Source organism: Gymnodraco acuticeps, unplaced genomic scaffold (assembly GCF_902827175.1).
Source record: "Gymnodraco acuticeps unplaced genomic scaffold, fGymAcu1.1, whole genome shotgun sequence".
NCBI lineage: Eukaryota > Metazoa > Chordata > Actinopteri > Perciformes > Bathydraconidae > Gymnodraco > Gymnodraco acuticeps.
In genome coordinates, this window is record NW_022989983.1 from 3,909,199 (window position 1) to 3,934,626 (window position 25,428).

Below are 25,428 nucleotides of genomic sequence, written 5' to 3' on the forward strand. Positions count from 1 at the left end.
CTCTACATGTCCTCAATCATAAAGGTCACACTGTTGTGTCTGACCTTGTTACAGCATCTTTGTCTATATAGTTTACAGTGTGGAGACTCTAGTTCTCACATAACACATCTCTAGTTGTGACTTGGGTTAGACAAAAACAATTGGGTGCAAAAGAAGAAAATAGGGGCGAGAAAAAAGGAACACATTTCACTTTTAATAATTTTATTTTCAAATGATGTGCAATGTGAATTTCACAGTTGAGCTCAACCACCACTATAACCCCGAACCCGGAAACATACAAACCAGCAAAGAAAAAGCATGAGCACAATGGCATAGCACCCTTAAGTGATGCGTGTAATGACCTAAATGAGCCATGTAGAACTTTTGAACACAGAAAGCAGTTTTTAGCTTGTTGTATTACATGACTGGTGTTTGAAAACGTGACGTAACATTGGAGTTACGCGATCTGTAATGCTTAGTTTCGGTGAGATGTTACAAAGAAATACTACTGTACTACTGAGGGGAGGAAATCAAAATGCATCACTCGTGCGGGTTATCATTTTTTCTCAACAGAGCAGGATTACTCTACTATAACTAAATAGGTAAACACATAAAGAAAGAAAAAGAAAACAGCCACTGAAGACAATAAAAAGAAAAAATCACATCTATTTTTTTTCAAGTTATAAAAGAAAACTGAAGAGAAGTTTTAAAAAACTGTGCAAGTACAGCAAACCTATAGTACAGTATATTACACATAACAAAAATATTTAAATACAGTACTGTGTATCAGTAGAAATCCTGAGAGTTCTCCGTTTCTGGTTCTCAAATGGCTGTCTGTAGACATGTGGATGTGGCTCTTTAGAGAGCATTGTTCGAGCCAGGTCAATTTAAAATGAGCTCCAAGTCAGTCAAAACCGTGGATCTTCTCTTGGAGAAGTCATATCCTCAAGTCCTTAACGAGTGTGACTGTTCCGGTCTTAATTTCCATGTAAATCTCTTAGATGATTGCTATGTGGTTATTCAAACATTTTTCGTGATAGAGGGGTTATTTTCCGCTAAGATAAAATACAGGAGAAATGTGTAGTGCAAAGATGACACAGGAACCTGCATGAGGAAATTGACAGCACTGAAAAATGTCACACTTTCACAGGGAACGCCACTCAGTGGTGGTATTAATTATTCTATACAAGATTGTCACAAAAAAAAAAAGCAGCACCAACAATTTTGTGTCCTCGGTGTGATGGTGTGTGAAGACGGATTCATGGCTCTTGGATGAATTAGCACACGACCCAAGAGCAACCCTCGCTTTTTCATAGTCTGCTTGTTCGGGAGGGTGCTCCGGAGAGTCTGCAGTGAAGGGCCGCTGAAGTGGAGGGTGATTCAGTGCAATGCTGAGTAAGACTGTTGAGATATTCTTCATCACAAGAAGCAGTTTTTGATACTGTTCCCCCCTCTTTTTTTTTTTCAAGCCACAGGCACATTGGCATCCGAAATAATCTGCACTAAATGACACATCACTTCAAGCCTGCAACAGCCACACAATCATTAGAACTACTGTGATTTTCACGAGCAGACAAGCACACAAAACAATTAATGCACTTTTACTAAGGTAATATAATGTAATATAGCCGAAGCACAGTTCCATGACTTATTGCTACCACACAATTATTTTCAATGTCCAGATCAACTATAACAAGACCTCAAATGCTTGTTTTAACATTTAAGAGGAAGGCTATTTTAACCTTTTTCTAATGATTATAATCCAATGTTGAAAAACAACCTCAACCGAGCTCAATGCTCCACTGAGCTTTTCACAGTTGCTTCATCAACACTATAGCCTTAAATGTCCCTTTTCTCCTAATCAAACATGTCTGAAGTTTCTGAGGTAAGCCTGTTAGTTGGTCTGAACGTTCCACTTAGTGTTGCCACAATTTGACTCCGTCCTTATTTCTCCAATGTGGAGAGTGAGTATCCTAACATTTCACTTAAGTTGTCTTTGCATGTGACACAGAATGGATGCCAACTTAAAGAGAGGGAGGTTATGAGCCCCCATGCAACTGGAATCTCAAACAAAACTTAAAAATAGCTCGGAAGCCACACATAGTGTATTGTTTGACAGTTGTTGTGAAGGAACAGGGGGGCTTTAAAAAAAATGTCATACAAGCTTCAAAAACACAAAGGTAATGTAAATCACAAGAACACTTCAAATTAAAACTAGTCTATAAAATAAGGTGAAAAGACTAGAGAACAGAACAGGAAAAAAAACACACACAAACCTCAGAGCCAGCAACCTACTAATGAGCTATGGTGATCATCTTACCCGTATGAATATATAGTTTATATAGTTATTTATATAGATTTTCACTTTATGCTGACATGTAGCATCCACATCTCCAGAGGGCACTTTTATCTTGCCAATACCCTCATTTGCATGCTTATCATTTGTAAAAATCCTTACCTATATCCATCTAAAACAAAAAATAGAACAACATGGCTCAACAATAAGCAAAAAATATGATAATTGCACTTATGATTCATTGTATTGTTTTTTAAACAAGCATCCATGTAGGGTAGTTGGTGCCATCTGAAAAAAAAGAAATACTGCAATCTTTAAAAGCACCCCCAGTTTGATCATGTTAAACCAAAGTTTGAAAGACTTAAGACGTAACCAAAAAATGGTCCTTGTGGTGCAAACCCAAGGAAACACCAGGCACAAGGCAGGCAGGACCACACATCTCCCTCTGCCTCAGAGATTGGGGTTCACAAATCCAGTGACCTCAAAGCACTTTCTGGAGACATTGTGGGTACAGTTTGCCCACCACACATTCAAAATGGCGGCCCAAATCCCAGAGGCGGTCGGGCGTCTCGTAGACTTTGGTCCATGCGTCTGCCTCGTCGTCGTCATCGTACTGGTAAAGGGAGTTCTTGCGGCTGGTGCGAAACACGTGCTCTTCCACCATGACCTGTGTGGCCCGGACGAACAGGTGCAGCCTGCCCTGAAGCAGCATGGCCTTTATATACGGGCTGGTGGCTTGGTCAAAGGGCAGATCTTTCTTACGGCTCCATGTGCTCTTCTCGATGTCGTAGACCTCCACGGTGAAGGTGCGCTGGTGGTTCTTGCAGATGCCGGCGATGTAGTAGATACAGTTCTTATGCAAGGTAGCCAGACCCTGACTCCGAGGGACGCTCATTGGGGCGAGGTGACTCCAATAGTCCTTACGGGGATCGAAGCAGAAGAAATACTCCCCTGAAAACAAAGGAAAGGCGTTATTTAGAGATGTGTTCAATTGCTTTAATAAAAAAGGGAAACTTCTTCTCATTCAACAATACATATTTGAACTTCTATATTTAGTGCTATTTATCAAAGCTTGATTGTTTTGGGGTGAGTTTTGGAAATACTAATACACAGGTCTGCCTTCTCTCGCATACAGTGGGGAAAAAAAGTATTTAGTCAGCCACCAATTGTGCAAGTTCTCCCACTTAAAAAGATGAGGCCTGTAATTTTCATCCTAGGTATACCTCAACTATGAGAGACAAAATGAGAAGAGAAAAAAAAATCCAGAAAATCACATTGTCTGATTTTTAAAGAATTTATTTGCAAATGATGGTGGAAAATAAGTATTTGGTCAATAACAAAAGTTCATCTCAATACTTTGTTATATACCATTTGTTGGCAATGACAGAGGTCAAACGTTTTCTGTAAGTCTTCACAAGGTTTTCACACACTGTTGCTGGTATGTTGGCCCATTCCTCCATGCAGATCTCCTCTAGAGCAGTGATGTTTTGGGGCTGTCGCTGGGCAACACAGACTTTCAACTCCCTCCAAAGATTTTCTATGGGGTTGAGATATGGAGACTGGCTAGGCCACTCCAGGACCTTGAAATGCTTCTTACGAAGCCACTCCTTCGTTGCCCGGGCGGTGTGTTTGGGATCATTGTCATGCTGAAAGACCCAGCCACGTTTCATCTTCAATGCCCTTGCTGATGGAAGGAGGTTGTCACTCAAAATCTCACGATACATGGCCCCATTCATTCTTTCCTTTACACGGATCAGTCGTCCTGGTCCCTTTGCAGAAAAACAGCCCCAAAGCATGATGTTTCCACCCCCATGTTTCACAGTAGGTGTTCTTTGGATGCAACTCAGCATTCTTTCTCCTCCAAACACGTCTAGTTGAGTTTTTACCAAAAAGTTCTATTTTGGTTTCATCTGACCATATGACATTCTCCCAATCCTCTTCTGGATCATCTAAATCAGGCATCCTCAAACTACGGACTCCGGTCCGGATCCGGACCGAACCACCACTGTCTCCGGACTCTGAGCAAATTATAGTTTTCATATGTATTATCTCTCTGTATTATATGTGAGACATCGCCACAACGCATTCGCAACGAGTCAAAATTCTCCGCTATGTCCACTGCAAACAGCGCTCTGCATGTCTGACTGTTCCACTGTGTTCCACCTGTGTGTGTCAACGCTTTGGTCCAATCACATTCAGCATCCAGTCAGCGTTTTTTCCCCCCAAACAATCTGCGAATCAGAGGCACAGTAGGGCGGGTCTTCGCGGAATGCGGGTGGGAAAAATGTGTGTGTCTCTTTCAACCTGTCTAAGTCAGAGCGAGAATTAAAAAAAACAAAATTCAGAGCGAGAGTTAACAGCTCATCTAGTTCCATCTGTACTGTAGCTAGTAGCCTAGTTTCACCTACCGGGGTGGCAACTGACACCCTAAAAATAGGCCTTGCCACCCCAGCTGCCACCCCAGTTGGCAGCTTTGTTTTGAAAGAAAAGTTGTGGCTCATCGGACATTTATGAGAGAAAATCTCTAATGTCCGAGTGCAAGTGAATGCAGCACAAGATGCACGTCATGCACGTCCCCCGGTCCTGGCGCGAGTGTGGACATACGATTGGCGGCGATTTCATTTTGAACTGGACGGCGCAAAACGAGAAGCATTCTGACCCACGCACTGAAGGAATGAGGTATTTGCGGTCTGACAGAGAAGAGACTGTCAGTTTGGCTGTACTCAGCATTGAATCAAAACGCTCTAAAGCTGTTGATCTTAATACGTTTGTGAAATGGTAATCGCCGCATTCAGCTGTAATAGACATGTCAACTTGATGCTCTGCTCACGGATGAGCATACACAACTATTAAATGTGGGGTAGGTAAGTTTCAGAAACCGGCTCGAGTGCACTAAAATTTGAAAATACACAGCCGAAAAGAATCCGCCCCTTCCTTCAGACTTCCTTACAGAGCACCTCCTCCAACACACATGAACGCGCACATGACGTCAGCAGACTGGTGAAAGTGGCCGCCTGGCGAGTCATTGAAGTACTGCTGCAATGCACGCCCAATGAGGGCACGAGATACATTTGTGCGTGCACGAGATGACGGCTTCCACAGATGACATTTTTTTATGGATTTTTTGTCAAATACTTAAGATATTCATTGCTATCGGGATGTTAAGAGCATTCCATGGAATATAACAAAAAGTGTATCTCGAGCCGGTTTCTCAAACTTACCTACCCCACCTTTAAGATGATGACCTTACGTGTGTAAATATATTTTTTTCTTTGTGGGGGTCTGCCCCCAAAAAACAGTTTTAAGTCCTGAGAAAGTCAAATAAGACGGTGTGTAAAACTACACTGCCCAGCCAAAAAAAAGTAACCACTTTGATTTAACTAGGCCAGTAGGTAAGGACTTTCCACTGGATAATAACTGAGTATAAAAGAATGCATGACTGAAGTGATGGAGACCATGTTGAAGGCAAACAAAAAGAGGAAATAACAGGTCAAATCAAGCAAATCCCCCTCTCAGATTCCACAGCAACCAGAAGAACATAAATACTGGCTGGTGATTTGATTCATCAGCTTTGTGATGGAATACAAAATGCACAGTGCATTTCCTTAGCTGTGGGTGAGTCCACTGACACCACTGACAATGCTCAGTTGCTGGTGTTTGTGAGTTTTTATGATGAGGCAAAGGGGGAGTTTGTTGAAGATGTGTTGCGCCTGACGAACCTCAGTGGACACACAAGGGGGAATACATTTATAAAGCAATAATGGGAATGCTGAATGAAAGAGGGTGCAGCTGCCTTTATTCATAACTGCAGCTCTTACACTGCGACTCTGAGGGGTCAAGCACAGACACAATAACAATGAAAACGGCTGCATACAGATTATTTTTGTTTTTGCAACCTCGTGTTAAGAATCTTGTTGTAATTATTTAAAAGTTTGAATGACCGTAATAAACGGACCTTTGTCTTATTGAAACATTTATTTTGGACCTTTAAGATTTGTATTTGAGTACCCCTGATCTAAATGCTCTAGCAAACTTCAGACGGGCCTGGACATGTACTGGCTTAAGCAGGGGGACAGGTCTGGCACTGCAGGATTTGAGTCCCTGGCGGCGTAGTGTGTTACTGATGGTAGCCTTTGTTACTTTGGTCCCAGCTCTCTGCAGGTCATTGACTAGGTCCCCCCGTGTGGTTCTGGGATTTTTGCTCACCGTTCTTGTGATCATTTTGACCCCACGGGGTGAGATCTTGCGTGGAGCCCCAGATCGAGGGAGATTATCAGTGGTCTTGTATGTCTTCCATTTTCTAATAATTGCTCCCACAGTTGATTTCTTCACACCAAGCTGCTTACCTATTGCAGATTCAGTCTTCCCAGCCTGGTGCAGGTCTACAATTTTGTTTCTGGTGTCCTTTGACAGCTCTTTGGTCGTGGCCATAGTGGAGTTTGGAGTGTGACTGTTTGAGGTTGTGGACAGTTGACTTTTATACTGATAACGAGTTCAAACAGGTGCCATTAATACAGTTAACGAGTGGAGGACAGAGGAGGCTCTTAAAGAACAAGTTACAGGTCTGTGAGAGCCAGAAATCTTGTTTGTTTGTAGGTGACCAAATACTTATTTTACCGAGGAATTTACCAATTAATTCTTTAAAAATCCTACAATGTGATTTCCTGGATTCTTTCCCCCCATTCTGTCTCTCATACAGATGGAGCACTCCAGATCAGACTCAGATGGGTGTGTCCCAGTCAAAAGCCCAGCGGATGCCAGTGGCTGGGGGTGTTGCCAAATTGCTAGAGGGCGTTGCCCAATTTCCCCATTTGTTCAATTACAGGATTTAACCATGAGATGGCGCTTCATTCACAAAATACACAAAGACAACTGTTTGCAATATTTGCAGCTCTGCAGTTGTGTTTGCTGAATACTGTAGCATTTAATCACTTATTTGTTACTGTATGGTTTTCACAGCTACTATAATGAAAAAACATCAATATTTTAGATCAAATAAAGTATATAGTTTGCTTTATGCAGTATATTTCTTGTAATATTGTTGGGGTGTTTTTACACAGTACAGTAGATTGAAGTAAATCAACTTATACATTAAGATAAGATAAGATGGACCTTTATTAATCCCGTGGGGAAATTCAGTAGTTCAAACAGCAACAGGGTGAGAGTGAAAAACAGGACAGCACAGATTCACACAGATTAATAAAATCAAAAATAAGATGAGCGATAAAAATAATAATAATGAGAAACTATGAAATAAGAAATGAATAAAACTAAAATATAATTATCATATCATATATTATAATGTATTGTATTATTAAGTAATATCATACATTAACCCCATTATAGCAGATGCCACATTGAATGGATGAACACATTTATGCATTAATAATTACAACACAGTATTTCTAAATACAAGTTGTAAAAATACTTATATGTATTTAATATTAACCCTTTGGAGTCGACCGTCACGCCGGCGTGATCAGATCACATGACCTGTGCCGCATAAAAACAACAGTCCGGACAACATTGCCGTGTGTTTCTGTCGAAAGTACTGGCTTGAAACTATATGCCAGTCTTTGTTTCATGCAAAAAGACCCAGTAAACACGGAGATACGATGATATAAAGTTAATACATTTCAAAAGTATGAAAAATGGAAGCACATATTTGAATATCTTCGCCGTATTTTATCATTTTACGAAACGGAAAATACTGGAAACTGTAGATCCTGCTCAACAGGATGTATATGTGTATTTCTGTCGAAAGTACTGGCTTGAAGCTATATGCCAGTCTTTGTTTCATGCAAAAAGACCCAATAAACACGGACATACGATGATATAAAGTTAATACAGATATATTTCAGAAGTATGAATAATGGAAGCACATATTTTAATATCTTCACCGTATTTGATCATTTTACGAAACGGAAAATACTGGAAACTGTAGATTCTGCTCAACAGGATGTATTTACCAGGGAGGGAGGGGGTGAGGTAATCAGGTAAACGGAGTGATACGAAACGAGACGAAAAGAGACGAAAAGAGACGAAGAGAGACGGCGGGAGACTGTGATTGAAGTAAAGTGACAGACAAACATTGAGAATTTAGATATAGTTAGATAGATTTAGAGTTTTGAAGATTCAACTATGATGAAGAGAACTCTGAACGTGAGTCAAGCTTTAAGCTTGTTTTTTGACATGGAGGAGGAGGAACCTGTGATGTTGCACAGATAAAGACAGAAAAAACTGATTTTTGTACATAATGTGTAAATACACTAAAGAAAAATATAAATGCAACACTTTTGTTTTTTCTCCCATTTTTCATGAGATGAACTCAAAGATCTAAAACATTTTCTATATACACAAAATAACCATTTCTCTAAAATATTGTTCACAAATCTGAAAAAATCTGTGATAGTGAGCACTTCTCCTTTGCCGAGATAATCCATCCCACCTCACAGGTGTGGCATATCAAGATGCTGATTAGACAGCATGATTATTGCACAGGTGTGCTTTAGGCTGGCCACAATAAAAGGCCACTCTGAAACGTGCAGTTTTCCTTTATTTGGGGGGTCTGGGGGGGTCCGAAAACCAGTCAGTATCTGGTGTGAGGGGTAGGATTAGGATTAGGGGTAGGGTTAGGGTAATGTTGTGAATTGAGTGATCTGTGTTCGTCATCCATAACATACGCCTGCCCATACCATAACCCCACCACCACCACGGGCCACTCAATTCACAACATTACCCTAACCCTAACCCTACCCCTAACCCTAATCCTACCCCTCACACCAGATACTGACTGGTTTTCGGACCCCCCCAGACCCCCCCAATAAAGCAAAACTGCACGTTTCAGAGTGGCCTTTTATTGTGGCCAGCCTAAGGCACACCTGTGCAATAATCATGCTGTCTAATCAGCATCTTGATATGCCACACCTGTGAGGTGGGATGGATTATCTCGGCAAAGGAGAAGTGCTCACTATCACAGATTTTTGCAGATTTTTGAACAATATTTGAGAGAAATGGTTATTTTGTGTAAATAGAAAATGTTTCAGATCTTTGAGTTCATCTCATGAAAAATGGGAGCAAAAACAAAAGTGTTGCGTTTATATTTTTGTTCAGTATATATATTTGTATTATATTTATAATAACACTTTTGCCTTATCAGAATGAAATCCCATGCTACCTCAATCAAACTTTCACATTATCATAGTGACATCCCATGTATATATTTCCAGCTTTTAAATGGTTTCGTTGTGTATGTTTGTGTTACATATGAAAAATAATATCATTTTTTCAAAATCTGTTTTTACGTTTTTTTTGTGATTTTGGGTCCAAAATGTTCATATAGTAGAAGATCACTGCTCTAAACAAAGTCAAAAATCCTACATCCAAACGAAATAAATATAATTAATTATGATGAATACGTTAAGTCTTGTTCATTGTTTTTCACTTTTATTAAATGTTTGATATTTCCGGTGGAAATGGTGGACTATCGGACATTCAAAATGCAGCATATTTTCACTCTTACACACATATATTCTCCTTTTACATACATACATTTTCACTCTTACACATATATTCTCCTTTTACATACATACATACATTTTCACTCTCACACACGTATATATACTCACACATTCATACATTTTGCTCTCATATTATCATATTTCAATGCACACATTCATATATTGTCACTCACACATTCATGCATTTTGTTCTCATAATATAATTTAATGCTCATATTTATACATTTTGCTCTCATGCTAAATCTACTAAAACAAAGTACGTCATGGTAGTGGTCAGCTGTTAAACACAAAAGTGTATCTTAAGGGCTGTAAATATAATAAGCCTGTTGTCAATTTTAGACACAGGCTTATTATATTTACAGCCCTTAATAACATTCATTTTCTGGACTCAATGTGTGTCTTGGCCGTTTTCTTTGTTCCAAGTGCTTTTTGTTTTGAAATCACTTCCGTGAGTTTCGCGGGCCTCCCCCCTCGCTCCACTGACCATTAGACCATTTAGTAAGGTAACAAGCAAAAGGGCAAAAACGCCTCTCAGACGCTCTTCCGTTTACTTTTTTAATAAAGAAAAACAAATGGTCCGTAGATACACGGACTCATATAGCCTATGTATGTATACTGTAAGGAGAATGTATGTGCGTGAGAGGACCAGTATGAATTACGGGATAGAAATATGCAAACACAAACCTACAGACTGGGGGATGGGAGATCACAGGAGTGTGGGGGGGGGAGCTGTGGAATGTGACCCTTGGGAGAATTCCTCCACACATTCCGATGGCCAATTCGTTTTAAACAAAGAGTTCGCAACACAGGACAGCATAGGCAACATGGGGGGTGGGGGCTGGTGAACGGTCTGGTCAATGTTTGTAAACACAATCCCCAGGATGTGTCCTAATCAGGAGCCGGGTAAATGAGAGACTGAGGAGCCCCCGAAAAACAGATCCCGAAATAGCTCGTCCTGGTTTCCGCAGCAGATAGGCCTACAGTATGGTGTCTGTTATGTCAGTTATTTTAAATAAAACGTTGAAAATTGAACTTGAAAATGGTTTCCTCTTTTTATTTTATTTATCATTTTCGGGACGGGGAGACGTGTGTGATTAAAAATTAATTTGCAGAAATGTAAAGTGATCTAACTAAGTTCTATTCATATTCTTGACGGGAAGAGCAGTGTAAATGGGTGGCCATATGCATTTGAAAAGCAATATAAATCACACAGTTATTATACAATAGGCTATAAAAGCACCATCGATAACCATTACCTTTATCCAATTCAAACTTTGGACGGGAAAAAAGGAAGGTGTACATGGTTGGGCTATACTGTAGGCCCAGGGGCGGCGGGTGCTGTAGGCTAGGGAAGGCTAAGCCTTCCCAAATATTTGTGTAACTGCATCCTGGTAAAATAAAAATATAATGTCTTTGACATTAGCGCTGCTATGCAGCCACCTGTGCCCTGTACCACGAAGCCAGTTCAACAGACCCTGGATATGCTTGAGTTATCTTAACTAACCCTAACAAACGCGATCTCGCTAAACGGTCCTACGGCGCTGGTTATCAACTCGGTAAATCAAGCCAGGGTTTCTCTCTCCAGCTGAGAACGCATTCACGTGAAAGGGGCGGGGTTAGCTACATTTGACCAATCACAAACAGGGACAAGTGTACTGACAGCGCAACATCATACTTCATTAATGAAAAGTAAACTAATATTAGACAAATATGAACTTTAAACATCCATGATGACTTAAACATATAATCCAGGATACAAGCCACATAGTTGCACCTGCAAGGAGAATACAGAACAACTCGTTAAAAAATAAACTACCGAGTGTTTGAAAGCGTACAACAGTTTTATGATACTGCCCCATCTAAAACACGAGGGGATCTGACTTTATTACATTTGAGTTGAGGTTTTCGTCAACTTAATGTGTTGCTTAAAATAATACGTCTGCATACAGTATATGTGACAATGTAACTAAGTGTTGCACGGCCAGATACGGCTCGAGAAGCTGACTCAGATAAGGAAATATTGTGATATCGATGTGAGATCGATGATCTGATTGATGATGTGATGTCAGTGTGATATGAATGATAAGTGCGACACGTCGGCGTCTTCTCTGCATACGGCAGTTTAAACTGCATTTCCTTTTTCCTGTAATATGACTTGATAGATTTAAACTCCGCACACTGAGCTCTGATCGGTCAGCAGGCGGTGCTTTCACTGAGTTGATCTCTTTTCTATAGACGCCGGAGGCGGGCAGCGTAAGATGAAAAAAAAAGTTATTTAGCCTTCCCAAACCTGAGCCTCACGCGCCGCCTATGTGTATACTGTATACATACAAAGGCCATTCAAGCTAGAGTTCTTCTGGAAATGTTCACATCAGGCACCTTCAAGTTAAACAATACTAAACAATTAACACAGTAGGCCTAAATTATGTGGATTAAACCACATTTATTTCGTTAAAAATAAACGAAATATGATTTTGTATGAATGATTAAATGTAGGGTGAATTGCCCTAATGTGGGACATTTTTGCATTTCAGACTTCGGGAATATATTGCGATATGAAGCCGATACAATAAATCTAAATCCAGTAGGCTACCATTCCGAAATCCCCAGTAATATTAGACACTAATAATACAGTAAACTATTAACATTGTACATATTATTGTTTTCCCGTGGGATTAGGATGATCGGTAGTGAGACCCGTGCTGCATTTTCCTCCGGTCGGATGTGATATACAAACAAAGCGATTATTGTTGTTGTTGTAAACTCACGTGGATTAAACTACATGTATTAGTGCATTAATTTCAACTCGCGAACATATGATACATTAAATCGTGAGGATGATGATTGAAAATCGTTTGTTTGAGCCTGGATGCATTTCCTGATCTAAAAACATAGCGATGGTTTTGTACTTACGCCAACATGAATTAAACATTATTTTGTTAAATAAAAACATGGGGATGTTTAGTAAATGATTACATGTCTCTTATTTAGCACAGAATATGATCCTATCCGTGACATATGGATCTTAACAAATATCCGCTATATCAGATACCTGTAGATCAGCTGTTTATTTCACATGAGTTCCAGTGTGGCAGCTTTTTAATCACAGCTCCCCCTGGTGGATCCATTATCCATTGCAGCTGGTTTCATTATAATTAAATGTATTTATCAAGGGGGCGTTTCAAGTCCTGCGGGGGGGTTTTCCTTTTCAGCAGGGGCCCACCCCGTGCCGATCACGGACCCGCACGGGTAGGCGTCTGAAATGGAGCGCTCCATCTGTAGTTGAAGTGTACCTAGGATGAAAATTACAGGCCTCTCATCTCTTTAAGTGGGAGAACTTGCACAATTGGTGGTTGACTAAATACTTTTTTGCCCCACTGTACATTGTCCACAGACCTTGTTTAAGCCCATTATGTAGGGACTATTTTCTTTTTAAAAGAAATTGCTCACCATATTAATTAATTTTTAATTAATTTCAAAAATGTCTGTGGGTTATCTTGAGTAACCGAGTCATGATATCCGGAAAGACACATTCTAGTCGCATTCTAGTTACAATTATATTCCAGAGAAGGCAGACATCCCTAAAACTGATATATCCAACACACAGAAAAAAAGTTATAAAAACAAACCTTCTGATTTTGAGGCAAACAGTCTCTCCAACATACTTTTTCTTAAATCTTTTTCATATAAGATTTAAATACTGTACATATTTTCTGAATGTTTAAATTAATGAGAAATACGACATGATCACATTGTCTTCAGCGCCAAGTAGAGATCATATACACTGAACAAAAATATAAATGCAACACTTTTGTTTTTGCTCACATTTTTCATGAGATGAACTCAAAGATCTAAAACATTTTCTATATACACAAATAAATGTAAATTTAACCATTTCTCTCAAATATTGTTCACAAATCTGAAAAAATCTGTGATAGTGAGCACTTCTCCTTTGCCGAGATAATCCATCCCACCTCACAGGTGTGGCATATCAAGATGCTGATTAGACAGCATGATTATTGCACAGGTGTGCCTTAGGCTGGCCACAATAAAAGGCCACTCTGAAACGTGCAGTTTTGCTTTATTGGGGGGGTCTGAAAACCAGTCAGTATCTGGTGTGACCACCATTTGCCTCATGCAGTGCAACACATGTCCTTCGCATAGAGTTGATCAGGTTGTTGATGGTGGCCTGTGGAATGTTGGTCCACTCCTCTTCAATGGCTGTGCCAAGTTGCTGGATATTGGCAGGAACTGGAACACGCTGTCGTATACGCCGATCCAGAGCATCCCAAACATGCTCAATGGGTGACATGTCCGGTGAGTAAGCTGGCCATGCAAGAACTGGGATGTTTTCAGCCTCCAGGAATTGTGTACAGATCCTTGCAACATGGGGCCGTGCATTATCATGCTGCAACATGAGGTGACATGAAACCCACTCTCAACCCGTCTGATGTTATAAACTACAGGCCTGTCTCTCTACTCTAAAACACTTGAACGCGCTGTCTTTAAACAACTCTCCTGTTATCTCCATCAGAATAACCTTCTGGATCCGCACCAGTCTGGTTTTAAGGCAGGTCACTCCACATAAACTGCTCTCATTGCTGTCACGGAGGAACTGCACACTGCCAAAACTGCATCCCTCTCCTCTGTCATCATCCTGTTGGACCTGTCTGCTGCATTCGATACGGTGAATCATCAGATCCTCCTTCGCACTCTCCAAAAACTTGGAGTGTCAGGCTCTGCACTTTCCCTCTTCACCTCATACCTCAAAGACCGTACCTACAGGGTAACTTGGAGAGGGTCCGAGTCCGACCCTTGTCAATTAACTACAGGGGTCCCTCAGGGCTCTGTTCTCGGTCCCCTCCTCTTCTCCCTGTACACAAACTCGCTCGGATCAGTCATTAGCCCGCATGGTTTTTCATACCACTGCTACGCTGACGACACCCAATTAATTCTCTCAGTGGATGTCTGCTCATCACCTCAAGCTCAACCTTGACAAGACTGAACTGCTTTTCCTTCCGGGAAAAGATTGTCCCACTCTTGACCTGACAATCAACATCGGCACCTCTGTTGTTTCCCCGACTCAGACTGCAAGGAATCTGGGTGTGATCCTAGATAACAACCTGTCCTTCACTGCAAACATAGCTGCCACAACCCGTTGCTGCAGATGTACAACATCAGGAAGATACGTCCCCAGCTGACACAAAAAGCGACGCAGGTTCTGGTCCAGGCTCTCGTCATCTCACGCCTAGACTACTGTAACTCCCTCCTGGCTGGTCTACCTGCATGTGCCATCCGACCTCTGCAGCTCATCCAGAATGCAGCGGCTTATCTGGTCTTCAACCTTCCTAAATTTCCCCACACCACTCCGCTCCTCCGCTCCCTTCACTGGCTTCCGGTAACTGCTAGAATCCATTTCAAGACACTGGTACTTGCGTACCATGCTGCGAATGGATCTGGCCCTTCCTACATCCAGGACATGGTTAAACTGTACACCCCAGCGCGTGCACTACGCTCTGCATCAGCCAAACGACTCGCTGCACCCTCGCTGCGAGGGGGACCCAAGTTCCCATCAGCAAAAACACCTGGGTTTGCTATCCTGGCTCCAAGATGGTGGAATGAGCTCCCCATTGACATCAGGACAGCAGAAAGCTTGCACATCTTCCGGCGCAGACTGAAAACTCATCTCTTTCGACTCCACCTCGAGCGATAGAATTACTAACAAAGAACTGCTAACAGAGCACTTATATACTAATAAAGGACTGGCTTATCTATAGCCAGTTGAGTAGCACTTGAAATGTTTGGCTCTATGAAACCTGATGTACTTATATGCAGGGCTGCACATAACTGGTGCACAGGTGCGCATGCGCACCTCTGCCAAAAAAAGAGCACCGGGTCATTTGAAACAAAGCGCATTTGCGTACCAACATTGAGAAGGAGAGAGAGAAGAGAAAAGAGAAATAGAGGAGAGAGGAGAGAGAAAGATATTTGAGAGTTGCATATGAACCATGATATGAACTCAGGGCCGGCCCGTAGCGCTGGCTAGATGTTCGCCTAGGGCGCCAGATCTGGGGAGGCGCTGCGCTGGCAGTTCTGGGAGGGAAAAATTTTTTTTGACCGTTGGGGCTCATCCTAATTTTCGCCTTGATGTAACAATATTCACAATTAAGTAAATGTAACACCCTTTTCACCCAGGTTCCACCTTTCATTTGCCCTGTACGATGGGCGCTGTAAGTGATGAAAATGGGGGATGTTGGCTTATCTGGCGCCCGCAGCTCACAGACAAAATGCGAGTGAGCGAGGGAGAGAGGGAGGGTGGTACCAGCGCTGTTGTTATTATAATATGGTGCCGTGCTAGCTGCACTAACGGAGATAAGAAGAAGATGTTTCTACAATAATGTGGAGGGAGAGTCCTCTCCAGTCAGACTGAGAGGCTGATAAGTTAACTACAGCTCAGTGAGGTAAGGACTCTTAGTCTAAATTCAAACAGTTTGCTCACAATTTATGTAAACACATATTTCCAAGGCACTCCTTTGTAATTATTGGGATAAATAGGTTTTAAATCATTCCAATGTATACTATAGGACAGTAACCAAAAATATCCTTTAAAACGAGATAAAAAAAAAAAAGCATAAATAAATGTTAAGGTAAAATAAGATATGAATGAACAACACAAATAAAATAAGTTACATTAATTTGTTATTGGCTATGGTAGGTTATTGGTTATGTTCACATACTTATTTGATTACATCCACTTGTCTAAGATGATAACAGAGACTTTCGACCCAAAACTAGCTGTTGACTTGTGGATGCAAGCAGCTAATCGCAGACTCAACCAGAGAGGAAGTAGTAGGCCTACATCATCAGCTACCATGTCTGACAGAGAGGAAGACAGTGAGGAGAACAGTCAGGAGGGTAGTAATGACAGCTTGTAGGATTACTGGTCGTGCTAATGTTGTCTTGTGTTCACCTCTGCATGTGTGTTCTGTGTTCACCTCTGCATGTGTGTTCAGTGCCGTGTGTCTGGCAAATAAAGTCAAGACCCCCTCAAAAGTTACGGTTTATTTCATTTTAAGGATGAGCACCAAGCAACATCTCCAGGTTCTCCTTTGAGAACCAGGGCAAAAAAGTTATGTGCACCCCTGCTTATATGATTCTGTTTTCTTCAAGGTTGTGTCTTCCTGGTCGAATGTACTTATTGTAAGTGGCTTTGGATAAAAGCGTCAGCTAAATGCAATGTAATGTAATGATGGTCGTGGATGAATGGCACAACAATGGGCCTCAGGATCTCGTCACGGTATCTCTGTGCATTCACAATGCCATCAATAAAATGCACCTGTTTTTGTCGTCCATAACATACGCCTGCCCATACCATAACCCCACCACCACCATGGGCCACTCGATTCACAACATTGACATCAGAAAACCGCTCACCCACACGACGCCACACACGCGGTCTGCCATCTGCCCTGAACAGTGAAAACCGGGATTCATCCGTGAAGAGAACACCTCTCCAACATGCCAGACGCCATCGAATGTGAGCATTTGCCCACTCAAGTCGGTTACGACGACAAACCGGAGTCAGGTCGAGACCCCGATGAGGACGACGAGCATGCAGATGAGCTTCCCTGAGACGGTTTCTGACAGTTTGTGCAGAAATTCTTTGGTTATGCAAACCGATTGTTGCAGCAGCTGTCCGAGTGGCTGGTCTCAGACGATCTTGGAGGTGAACATACTGGATGTGGAGGTCCTGGGCTGGTGTGGTTACACGTGGTCTGCGGTTGTGAGGCCGGTTGGATGTACTGCCAAATTCTCTGAAACGCCTTTGGAGACGGCTTATGGTAGAGAAATGAACATTCAATTCACGGGCAACAGCTCTGGTGGACATTCCTGCTGTCAGCATGCCAATTGCACGCTCCCTCAAAACTTGCGACATTTGTGGCATTGTGCTGTGTGATAAAACTGAACATTTCAGAGTGGCCTTTTATTGTGGCCAGCCTAAAGCACACCAGTGCAATAATCATGCTGTCTAATCAGCATCTTGATATGCCACACCTGTGAGGTGGGATGGATTATCTCGGCAAAGGAGAAGTGCTCACTATCACAGATTTTTTCAGATTTGTGAACAATATTTGAGAGAAATGGTTATTTTGTGTATATAGAAAATGTTTTAGATCTTTGAGTTCATCTCATGAAAAATGGGAGCAAAAACAAAAGTGTTGCATTTATATTTTTGTTCAGTGTAGTTTCACATGTGCAGCATGGACTCACCTTGGAGGACATAGATGCGGTCCCTGTACTCCACAGCACTGTGAAACTCCATGGCCGCGGGCATAGCACTCACTGCTGTCCAACAGTTGTCTCTGGCATCATAGCACTCGACTGACTTTAAAGCATTTCGTCCATCGCCTTCATATACTCGGCCTCCCAGTGCATAAAGCTTCCCACAGCAGAGCAAAAGCCTGCAGCCGATCCTGGCCCTCAGCAGCGGAGCACGTGAAAGCCATCGGTTGCCCGCGTGTTCGTACTGCCAGAAGTCGCTCTCTGCCCGATGATCTATGGACACTTCGCTGTTGCTCGGCCTGTAACCTCCAGCGATGAAGATGTCGTTCTCTGAAGACACCAAGATACCGACCTCCCGGAGATCATTGGGGGGTTTGCAGAGCTTGAACACCCGTCCTGTGGTTGTGTCAAGGCAAGGCACTGTCTGCTTCTTCCCTGAGTGTTTGTGAGCGGCATCAAAGCAGATGACCATCTCAGAAGCAGTCATACCCAGGCGCTGCGGGCAACCATTGGTGCCAGTCAGGCGGGTTTTGGCCTCAGCAGGGTCGGTAGACAGGGATAGGGCACAGGCGAAGGGGGCAGGTACCTGACTTAGGAAGGCCTCATCCAGCAAGGGCAGACGGATGCATTCGGTAAACACCTCAGCGAGGGAGGCTTGACGACCAGAAAGATCATGCTCCAGCCAGCGAATTATGCTCTCATAAACGTGCTCTTCTTTCTCCACGTTGAGGTCATCATTGTTCAAAATGCTGACCAGCTGCTCCTTGTTCATCTGGAGGAACTCTTGCTCCCATGACACACACAAGAACTACGACACAAACAAAAAAAGGTTTCAGTGTTTAGCATCCAAACGGACTCATAAGAGAAAGCATGACTACATGAACAGGGGAAGTAAACATTTAAATACTAATAACTGGGGATGGGCACAGACACCAGGTCTTAAATGAGCCTTAGAGCTACATGATTTAACGCAGTATTTTGTATAACTATATCGTTACAGGTTTTTTAATCTGTACTTTGTCAGGATAATAAATGACGCCAACACACCCAGTCTCTCTTCTATATGGTGACTTTGGTGTTTGGTAAAAATGACAGTTGCTATAAATGTTGCTTGTATTCAAAATATACTTGTAGTTTAAATGAAAATAAATGATTGTCCTGTTCTGAATTGATTCTTTTAAAAAACAATTGTTAGTACGGAAAAAAGAACAGAATAAGAGTATTGATAAATAACCAAATTAATAAGGAGTACCTGTAAGTGTGCTAAGGATATAATACTAACGACAAATATTCCTAAACTGACCTTCTTGCGAATGTAGTCCTGTGAGCTTTCCTTCAGCTCCTGATGTCCATAAGCATCAGCAAACATGTAGACCCCAATACAGTTCTGGGGGTCAAGTCTGCTGATCATGAACTGGGCACACTGGTCCTGCAAGGCAGGAATCTGGAAAATACTGGCAGCAGTGAACAGGGCCTGGACATTGCACTCAGAGAGCGTGACCCTGGATGTGTAGGCATAGTCCAGGACGAGGTGCATGGATTCAGATTCCACCCCGACGATTCTGACCTCACGCTGGCTGCTCTCTGTAAGGCCACTGGTGAACATGGACCTGGTGGTGATGGTGGAGAAAACACAAATGATGCAACTATACTTCAATCATCACGTAACTACAGCATTTCAATTCAAACATGCTACAACTTGACATGGAAGTTTAATCTTAATATGTTAACATTTATCGATTAAGCTGTACCGAAGCCCACTCTAGAGCCAAGTAATGTTTTACCAGCTACAAAATAATGAAAATACAAAAATGTATAAACATTCAACATTACCCACCGAAAATATGGGCTGATTGCTGCAAGGACATTTCTGTGACATGAGAAAGTCTTGCCATGGTCCACTTCTACGACTATGTCTGTGAGCTGTGCTTCATCATACAAGGATTTGAGCTGTTGAAGGAGGTGACAGGCATGAACAGCATCTACTCCGTTGTAGTTGTTGATTGGAGGTGTCCCATTTTGTACTTGTAACAGCTTCCCTACCTCTGTAAACACAGTGCAAAGAGAGATAAAAACATTACAATAGCACCCATGAAAACAGTGTGGACATCAAAAAATACATTGAAAGACCAGAATCAATCATAAATACAAACGATTTAATTTGAGTTAATGCAGTTTTTACTGGTAAACAGTCATTCCCGTTCCATTTCTTTTAGAGAGTTTTAATAATAATTCAAATCACATTAAAAAGGTTATGCAAATAAAACATGGTTTAATAGTAACACATGTACTGTTTCATGCATTTAAACAACAGAGAATATGAGATGACACCGAGATGAATATTTAAAATACTGACAACCATTAGTATTAATTTAACACAATGGAGAAACAGGTTTAGTTGTATACTTTGAATGTTACTAAGGCAGTGTTTTCTAATAAAACAGAAAGGTAGACCATTTATTAAGGTTTCAAAAAATACTTAAAATAAATCTATGTTATTTGAGGTATTATGATTTGGCCAGACTGTGGCAACTAGAAGAAATTCCTACAAGTTATTTTTGTTTCTGACTTCGGGCTAATGTTGTTGTCTCGCTGACCGACTGAACCCACGGATAACATATGGGCCTATCAACTCGTGCATCCAGTTCCCCTATAGAAGTGTCTGCAAAGTAAACACGTTTCTTATCACGCGTGGAATGGCAAGTTAAACAAGTGGCAGCCACACGTCATTCCTTCTCTAATGTTTCACGGTCGTCTTATAACGTCAGCAGCCGAGGAGCACATACTTTTCTAACTAATAGCTCGTGTTGTTCGACGCTAACTCCTTGACAGGACAAAGGCTCGCGATGAGTGCATTGAAAACTACTGTCTCACCAGGTGGTAGCTAGCTTGCTAACATCTATGATCATTGCCCGGTGACTGCCGAAACTGTGTCGGGGGGCTCAATTAACTTAAAGGCAACTGGAAGAAAACCAACCATTTCATAAATTAAAATGGTTCGTTGTAATGACCGAGTATCACAAAAACAGCAATGCTACCCGTTACCTTAGCTAGTTGACAACAAGCTTAACTTTTAGCAGCTAGGTACCAAGCTAATGTTAGCAAGCTTTCTTTGACACATTGCGATATAAAGGGCTATTACAACTCAAATGCTGCCAGACCAGTCTCAATCTTAGACAAACACATCTGTATTTAGCACACTGTCTACTGCATTACTGCTGATAACAGTAAGTATTAGTACTTATTGTCTCACATTCGTCCCGTCATAAACAAGTGTTTACACAATCAGCTGTGGGTAGCAGGCTAACCGGCCGAAAGTTAGCCAGACAGCTAACGTTAGCCGCATAGCGAGGCTAACGATAACCAACACTTTTCGGAGTCGTTTACAGCCTGACCTTCTTAAACAAGAATAAAACATGTCACGACTCGTTCTAGTACTCTATAATACGACACTTCACAAGCATCTAAACACACAAATTATAACTTTAAAACGCATGATTTAAGTCAGATTACTACACAAAACAATGAAGATTTTTTTTGCTAACCTCCACTGGCAGCCATTCTCTCCAGTCTATCTCGGGGCAGACCGAGAAACGTCAGTGAGGGCACAGCGGGGCCCCGGAAACCAATCAGAAGAGGACCACGGATCTCACAGCCAATCAGATCCCTTTACTTCTGAAATAGGAAAAAAGTTGATAGCCGTATGGACAAATTATTCACGGCAACGGATACACTCGATACGATATACCATTAAAAACCCAAAGCGGGCAATGTTGACAGCTGGATACAGACTAGTTATAAGCAGAGTGGAATCGCTCTGATTGAAGCGGCTGTGTGTTATTATAAACATGTGGGATCACTAGAGACAGACAATTATTTTATCTGGGAGGAATCCATCTTCTTTTCATGTGTCCCTTTTATCTTAACCCCATTCACATACATTCATGTTGGCAGAAGCCTTGGGTGGGGCCGGGGGATGTTCTCATATATTTTATACCATACATTTTAAAGTAAATGCATGCAAGTAAATGGTGCTTAACGAGAACAATTAAAATAGGTTTGATTTATGAGGATCATTGTCATTTTTAATCAATTTCTGGTAAAAAAAAAAGTATAAAGTTGTGTCATTTACATTAAAAAAAATATAATGCACTGCCCCCACTCCACTCCGCCCCCTCCACACACACAAAGTTAACCAGGAACAAATATATACTTGTTTTAGCTGTTATATGACAATTAATGGGAGGTGTGTGGCGTAGTGGGTTGTCCGTAGGTGTTCGGGTCTGGGGGTCACAGCAGGTTCAAACCCCACTGCAGTCAGCATGTCGTTGTGTCCCTGGGCAAGACACTTCACCTCAAATTGCTCCTGTGGGGATTGCCCACGGTATTGTATGTAAGTTGCTTTGGATAAAAGCGTCTAACAAGTAACATGTAATGTTAATGCTTTCACTATGTTTGGTGAAGACATTGTAAAAAAGTCACACTGTCAAATCATGGCTCAAGTGGTATGAGCCTAGTGGGTTGCAGACATTTTCAATAGACTCTGGCGGGCTGCCACAGTCTAAGTTATTAAAGGGAAACGGTCTATTCCCACAAGGGGGTCATGAGTGAATGGGAGCAGGTAATTGGGTATCACTTTACAATAAGACTACCCTTATAAAGGGTTTACGAATAGTTTGTAATTAATTTATTAATTAGGTTGTGAACACTTTATAAATCCTTAATAAGCTTTTATAAGACATGAGATAAACAGGGCAACTGTGACCGGTTGCTTGCCAAATAGTGAGCCCACATTTATCTGTACTGCTAAGCCTTATTATAAATGGTAGTAACTCATTAATAAATGGGAATGTGTTTTACACTTTACAACAAGGCTCCCTTTTGGCAAATATAAATGTTAGTAACTCGTAAATAATTGGTCATAAAGAGATACCAAGAAAGATCAAGATGGATGGGGGGGAATCAACTCAGTGAACAACAGATACCAAGGATGCTGGCTGATGAAGAAGACGAAGTAAACTAGGTAGCTTAGTCATCTTGCCAAATAGTGAGCCTGTGTTGATGTATGAAAATTATGTTAGAACTGGTTTATAAATGGTTCTTAATGATTAATAAAGTGTTTACAACCTAATTAATAACCTAATTATAAACCCTTTATGAATCCTTTATAAGGGAAGTCTTATTGTAAAGTGGCACCGGTAAGGGATATTCAGCTAAATCTGTACCTCCAATTTCCCACCTCAAGTCATGTAGGCGAGAAGGTCAATGAGTTCAGATAACTTGAGAAAATTAATAAAAACAATAAAGTGATCAACTAAGTAAAATGAAACTGTGTAATTATATAATAAATAGGTGCTGACAGTAATGTTATTTAAAATAACAACAGTTATCTTGTCACAGTTCAATTATAATTGAAAGTGTAAATGTATTATTTACTCAAGTTATTACAATGTTCTCCCCACAAAGCATCCAGTATTTTTCTTTAAATGCCAATCTCTTGCTTAGTGGAACTGTATTCTATAACCCCCAATCATTGTCAACATGCTCCTGCAGTTTGTATATATAAATTGGTATTTCAATAAATAAGGCTTAATAATAGCGGAAAACTGCATGTATACTGTATTAACAAACATCCAACCCACACAAATTACACTTACTGTGAGACCAGGTTGGGCATACTTTATGACCACCACCCTGGATGGTAATGGAAAATCAAGAGAAAAAATATGTAAATGTCATGGCCTAATTTATTATGTTTTGTGGTCAACATGTCAGTAATATACCATAACAAATCTCACTTAAATAGATACATGAATTATTCAAATTTAACACAAGCAAATAAGCAAGTGTTATTAAATCTCTCCATACAAATGGAAATGTAAGATTAAATATTAATAGTTGCTACAGGAAACATGCATCTTTCATCCTCCAATTATGTCAACCTTGAATGTTTCATTTGAAATCTATATTATTATGTTGACTTTATATTTCAGGCTCTTCACACAAACTGTCAACAATAATGAGACAATAACATTTGGGATGATGGCCGCTTATAATTCATTGCAATTTAAGTTTTCTATCAAAGTCGAGTTGGGAGTTTGGCTCGGGTGGCTCTTCTGACATTTACAACATGTGGGAGCACCTGCAGACTCAAACTGTCAAGATGAGACTAATTACTGTTTTTGTTGAACAGAATGATTTCCATAAAATGTTTGTGTTCAACGTCCTGTCATGCAGTGCTAGTGCTCTTAATAAATATTAATTTACTAATGGACTTGTACAAATAATTACCCAAACCTGTCTGATGATGTTAGCATCACAGATTGTCCTTTCAAATAACCAAATCATTAACTTGCTGCTTCATTTTATTTTCCTGTTTGTCAACCGAGAGTTCCACTGCTTTCATCTCTTTATTTCATTTAGTGTTAATTAGCTTTCACTCATTACACTTCATCTGCTCTCTTTACTCCTTCCTATTTCAAACAACACTAATGTCTCCATCATTTAACATAATCTAAACTTCTTCCATTCTTTGAAGTCCCACAACTTCCATTGATCATACACAAATAACTCCAATTGTTGTAACCATTCAATTGACTTTCAGTTTAATCCACTTTAACTGACATTCTGTCTTAGTTTTTTACTTTAACTTAGTCAACATAGAATCCTTTCAGTGCCATTCCCTCAGCTGATACTTCAGGTTCACTCAACACTTAGACTTAAACTGACACTTCACCTTTATTCATTTACTCAGACTTAACTGATACTCTAACTTCTCTTAGCACTGGCTTTTTTCAAAGATGTGTTTTGGTCCAAAAAGTGCTTTTATAAGGGGAGAGACAGAGAGTAGGACATATAGCTCTGTAAGATGCTATCAATGTACTGGATGGGGGAGACATTTCAACAACTTTGAGTCATTTAGTGGGAATGCTGATACAGCATTCCAACTATCTGTTATGCTACGCACAAAATTCTTTATTATTCTGCCAGGTTATTTTGCACCTCTTCTTCTCCCACATTCCACATTGCAGAAACTCCGTTCAAACATCAAAACGTTCAGCTCGGTCGGGAATCGATGGCTATTACTTTTCTTATTCACAACTTTCATAATTCCAGAGATACATCCCATAATTCATCACATTTTTAACATGGAAGGCAATGGAGAAACTCTTCAGACTTGAACAATCTTCATGCAATTTCAACTGCTAACTGCTCCTTCATACTTTCACTCAGAAACCTCATTCCAACTTTAAAATGTTACACATCTGTCTGACATTATTCGTGTAACACAACTTTTAAATCTGATTCGTACTTTTAAAGATATTAAACATTGTTCAGACCTTGGTAAAG

General features: G+C 40.9%; 1 protein-coding gene across 1 annotated transcript; it reads right to left on the reverse strand.

Moving 5' to 3' along the window:
* Window positions 1–184: 184 nt before the first annotated feature.
* On the reverse strand, window positions 185–21,677 carry kbtbd8 (kelch repeat and BTB (POZ) domain containing 8). Its single transcript, XM_034212372.1, has 5 exons — window positions 21,624–21,677; window positions 19,916–20,123; window positions 19,382–19,688; window positions 18,067–18,886; window positions 185–3,226 (listed from the first exon to the last, which is right to left on the reverse strand). The coding sequence occupies exons 1-5, from the start codon at window positions 21,637–21,639 to the stop codon at window positions 2,757–2,759; spliced, it is 1,821 nt and encodes a 606-aa protein (XP_034068263.1). The 5' UTR covers window positions 21,640–21,677; the 3' UTR covers window positions 185–2,756.
* Between the last annotated feature and the right edge of the window lie 3,751 nt (window positions 21,678–25,428).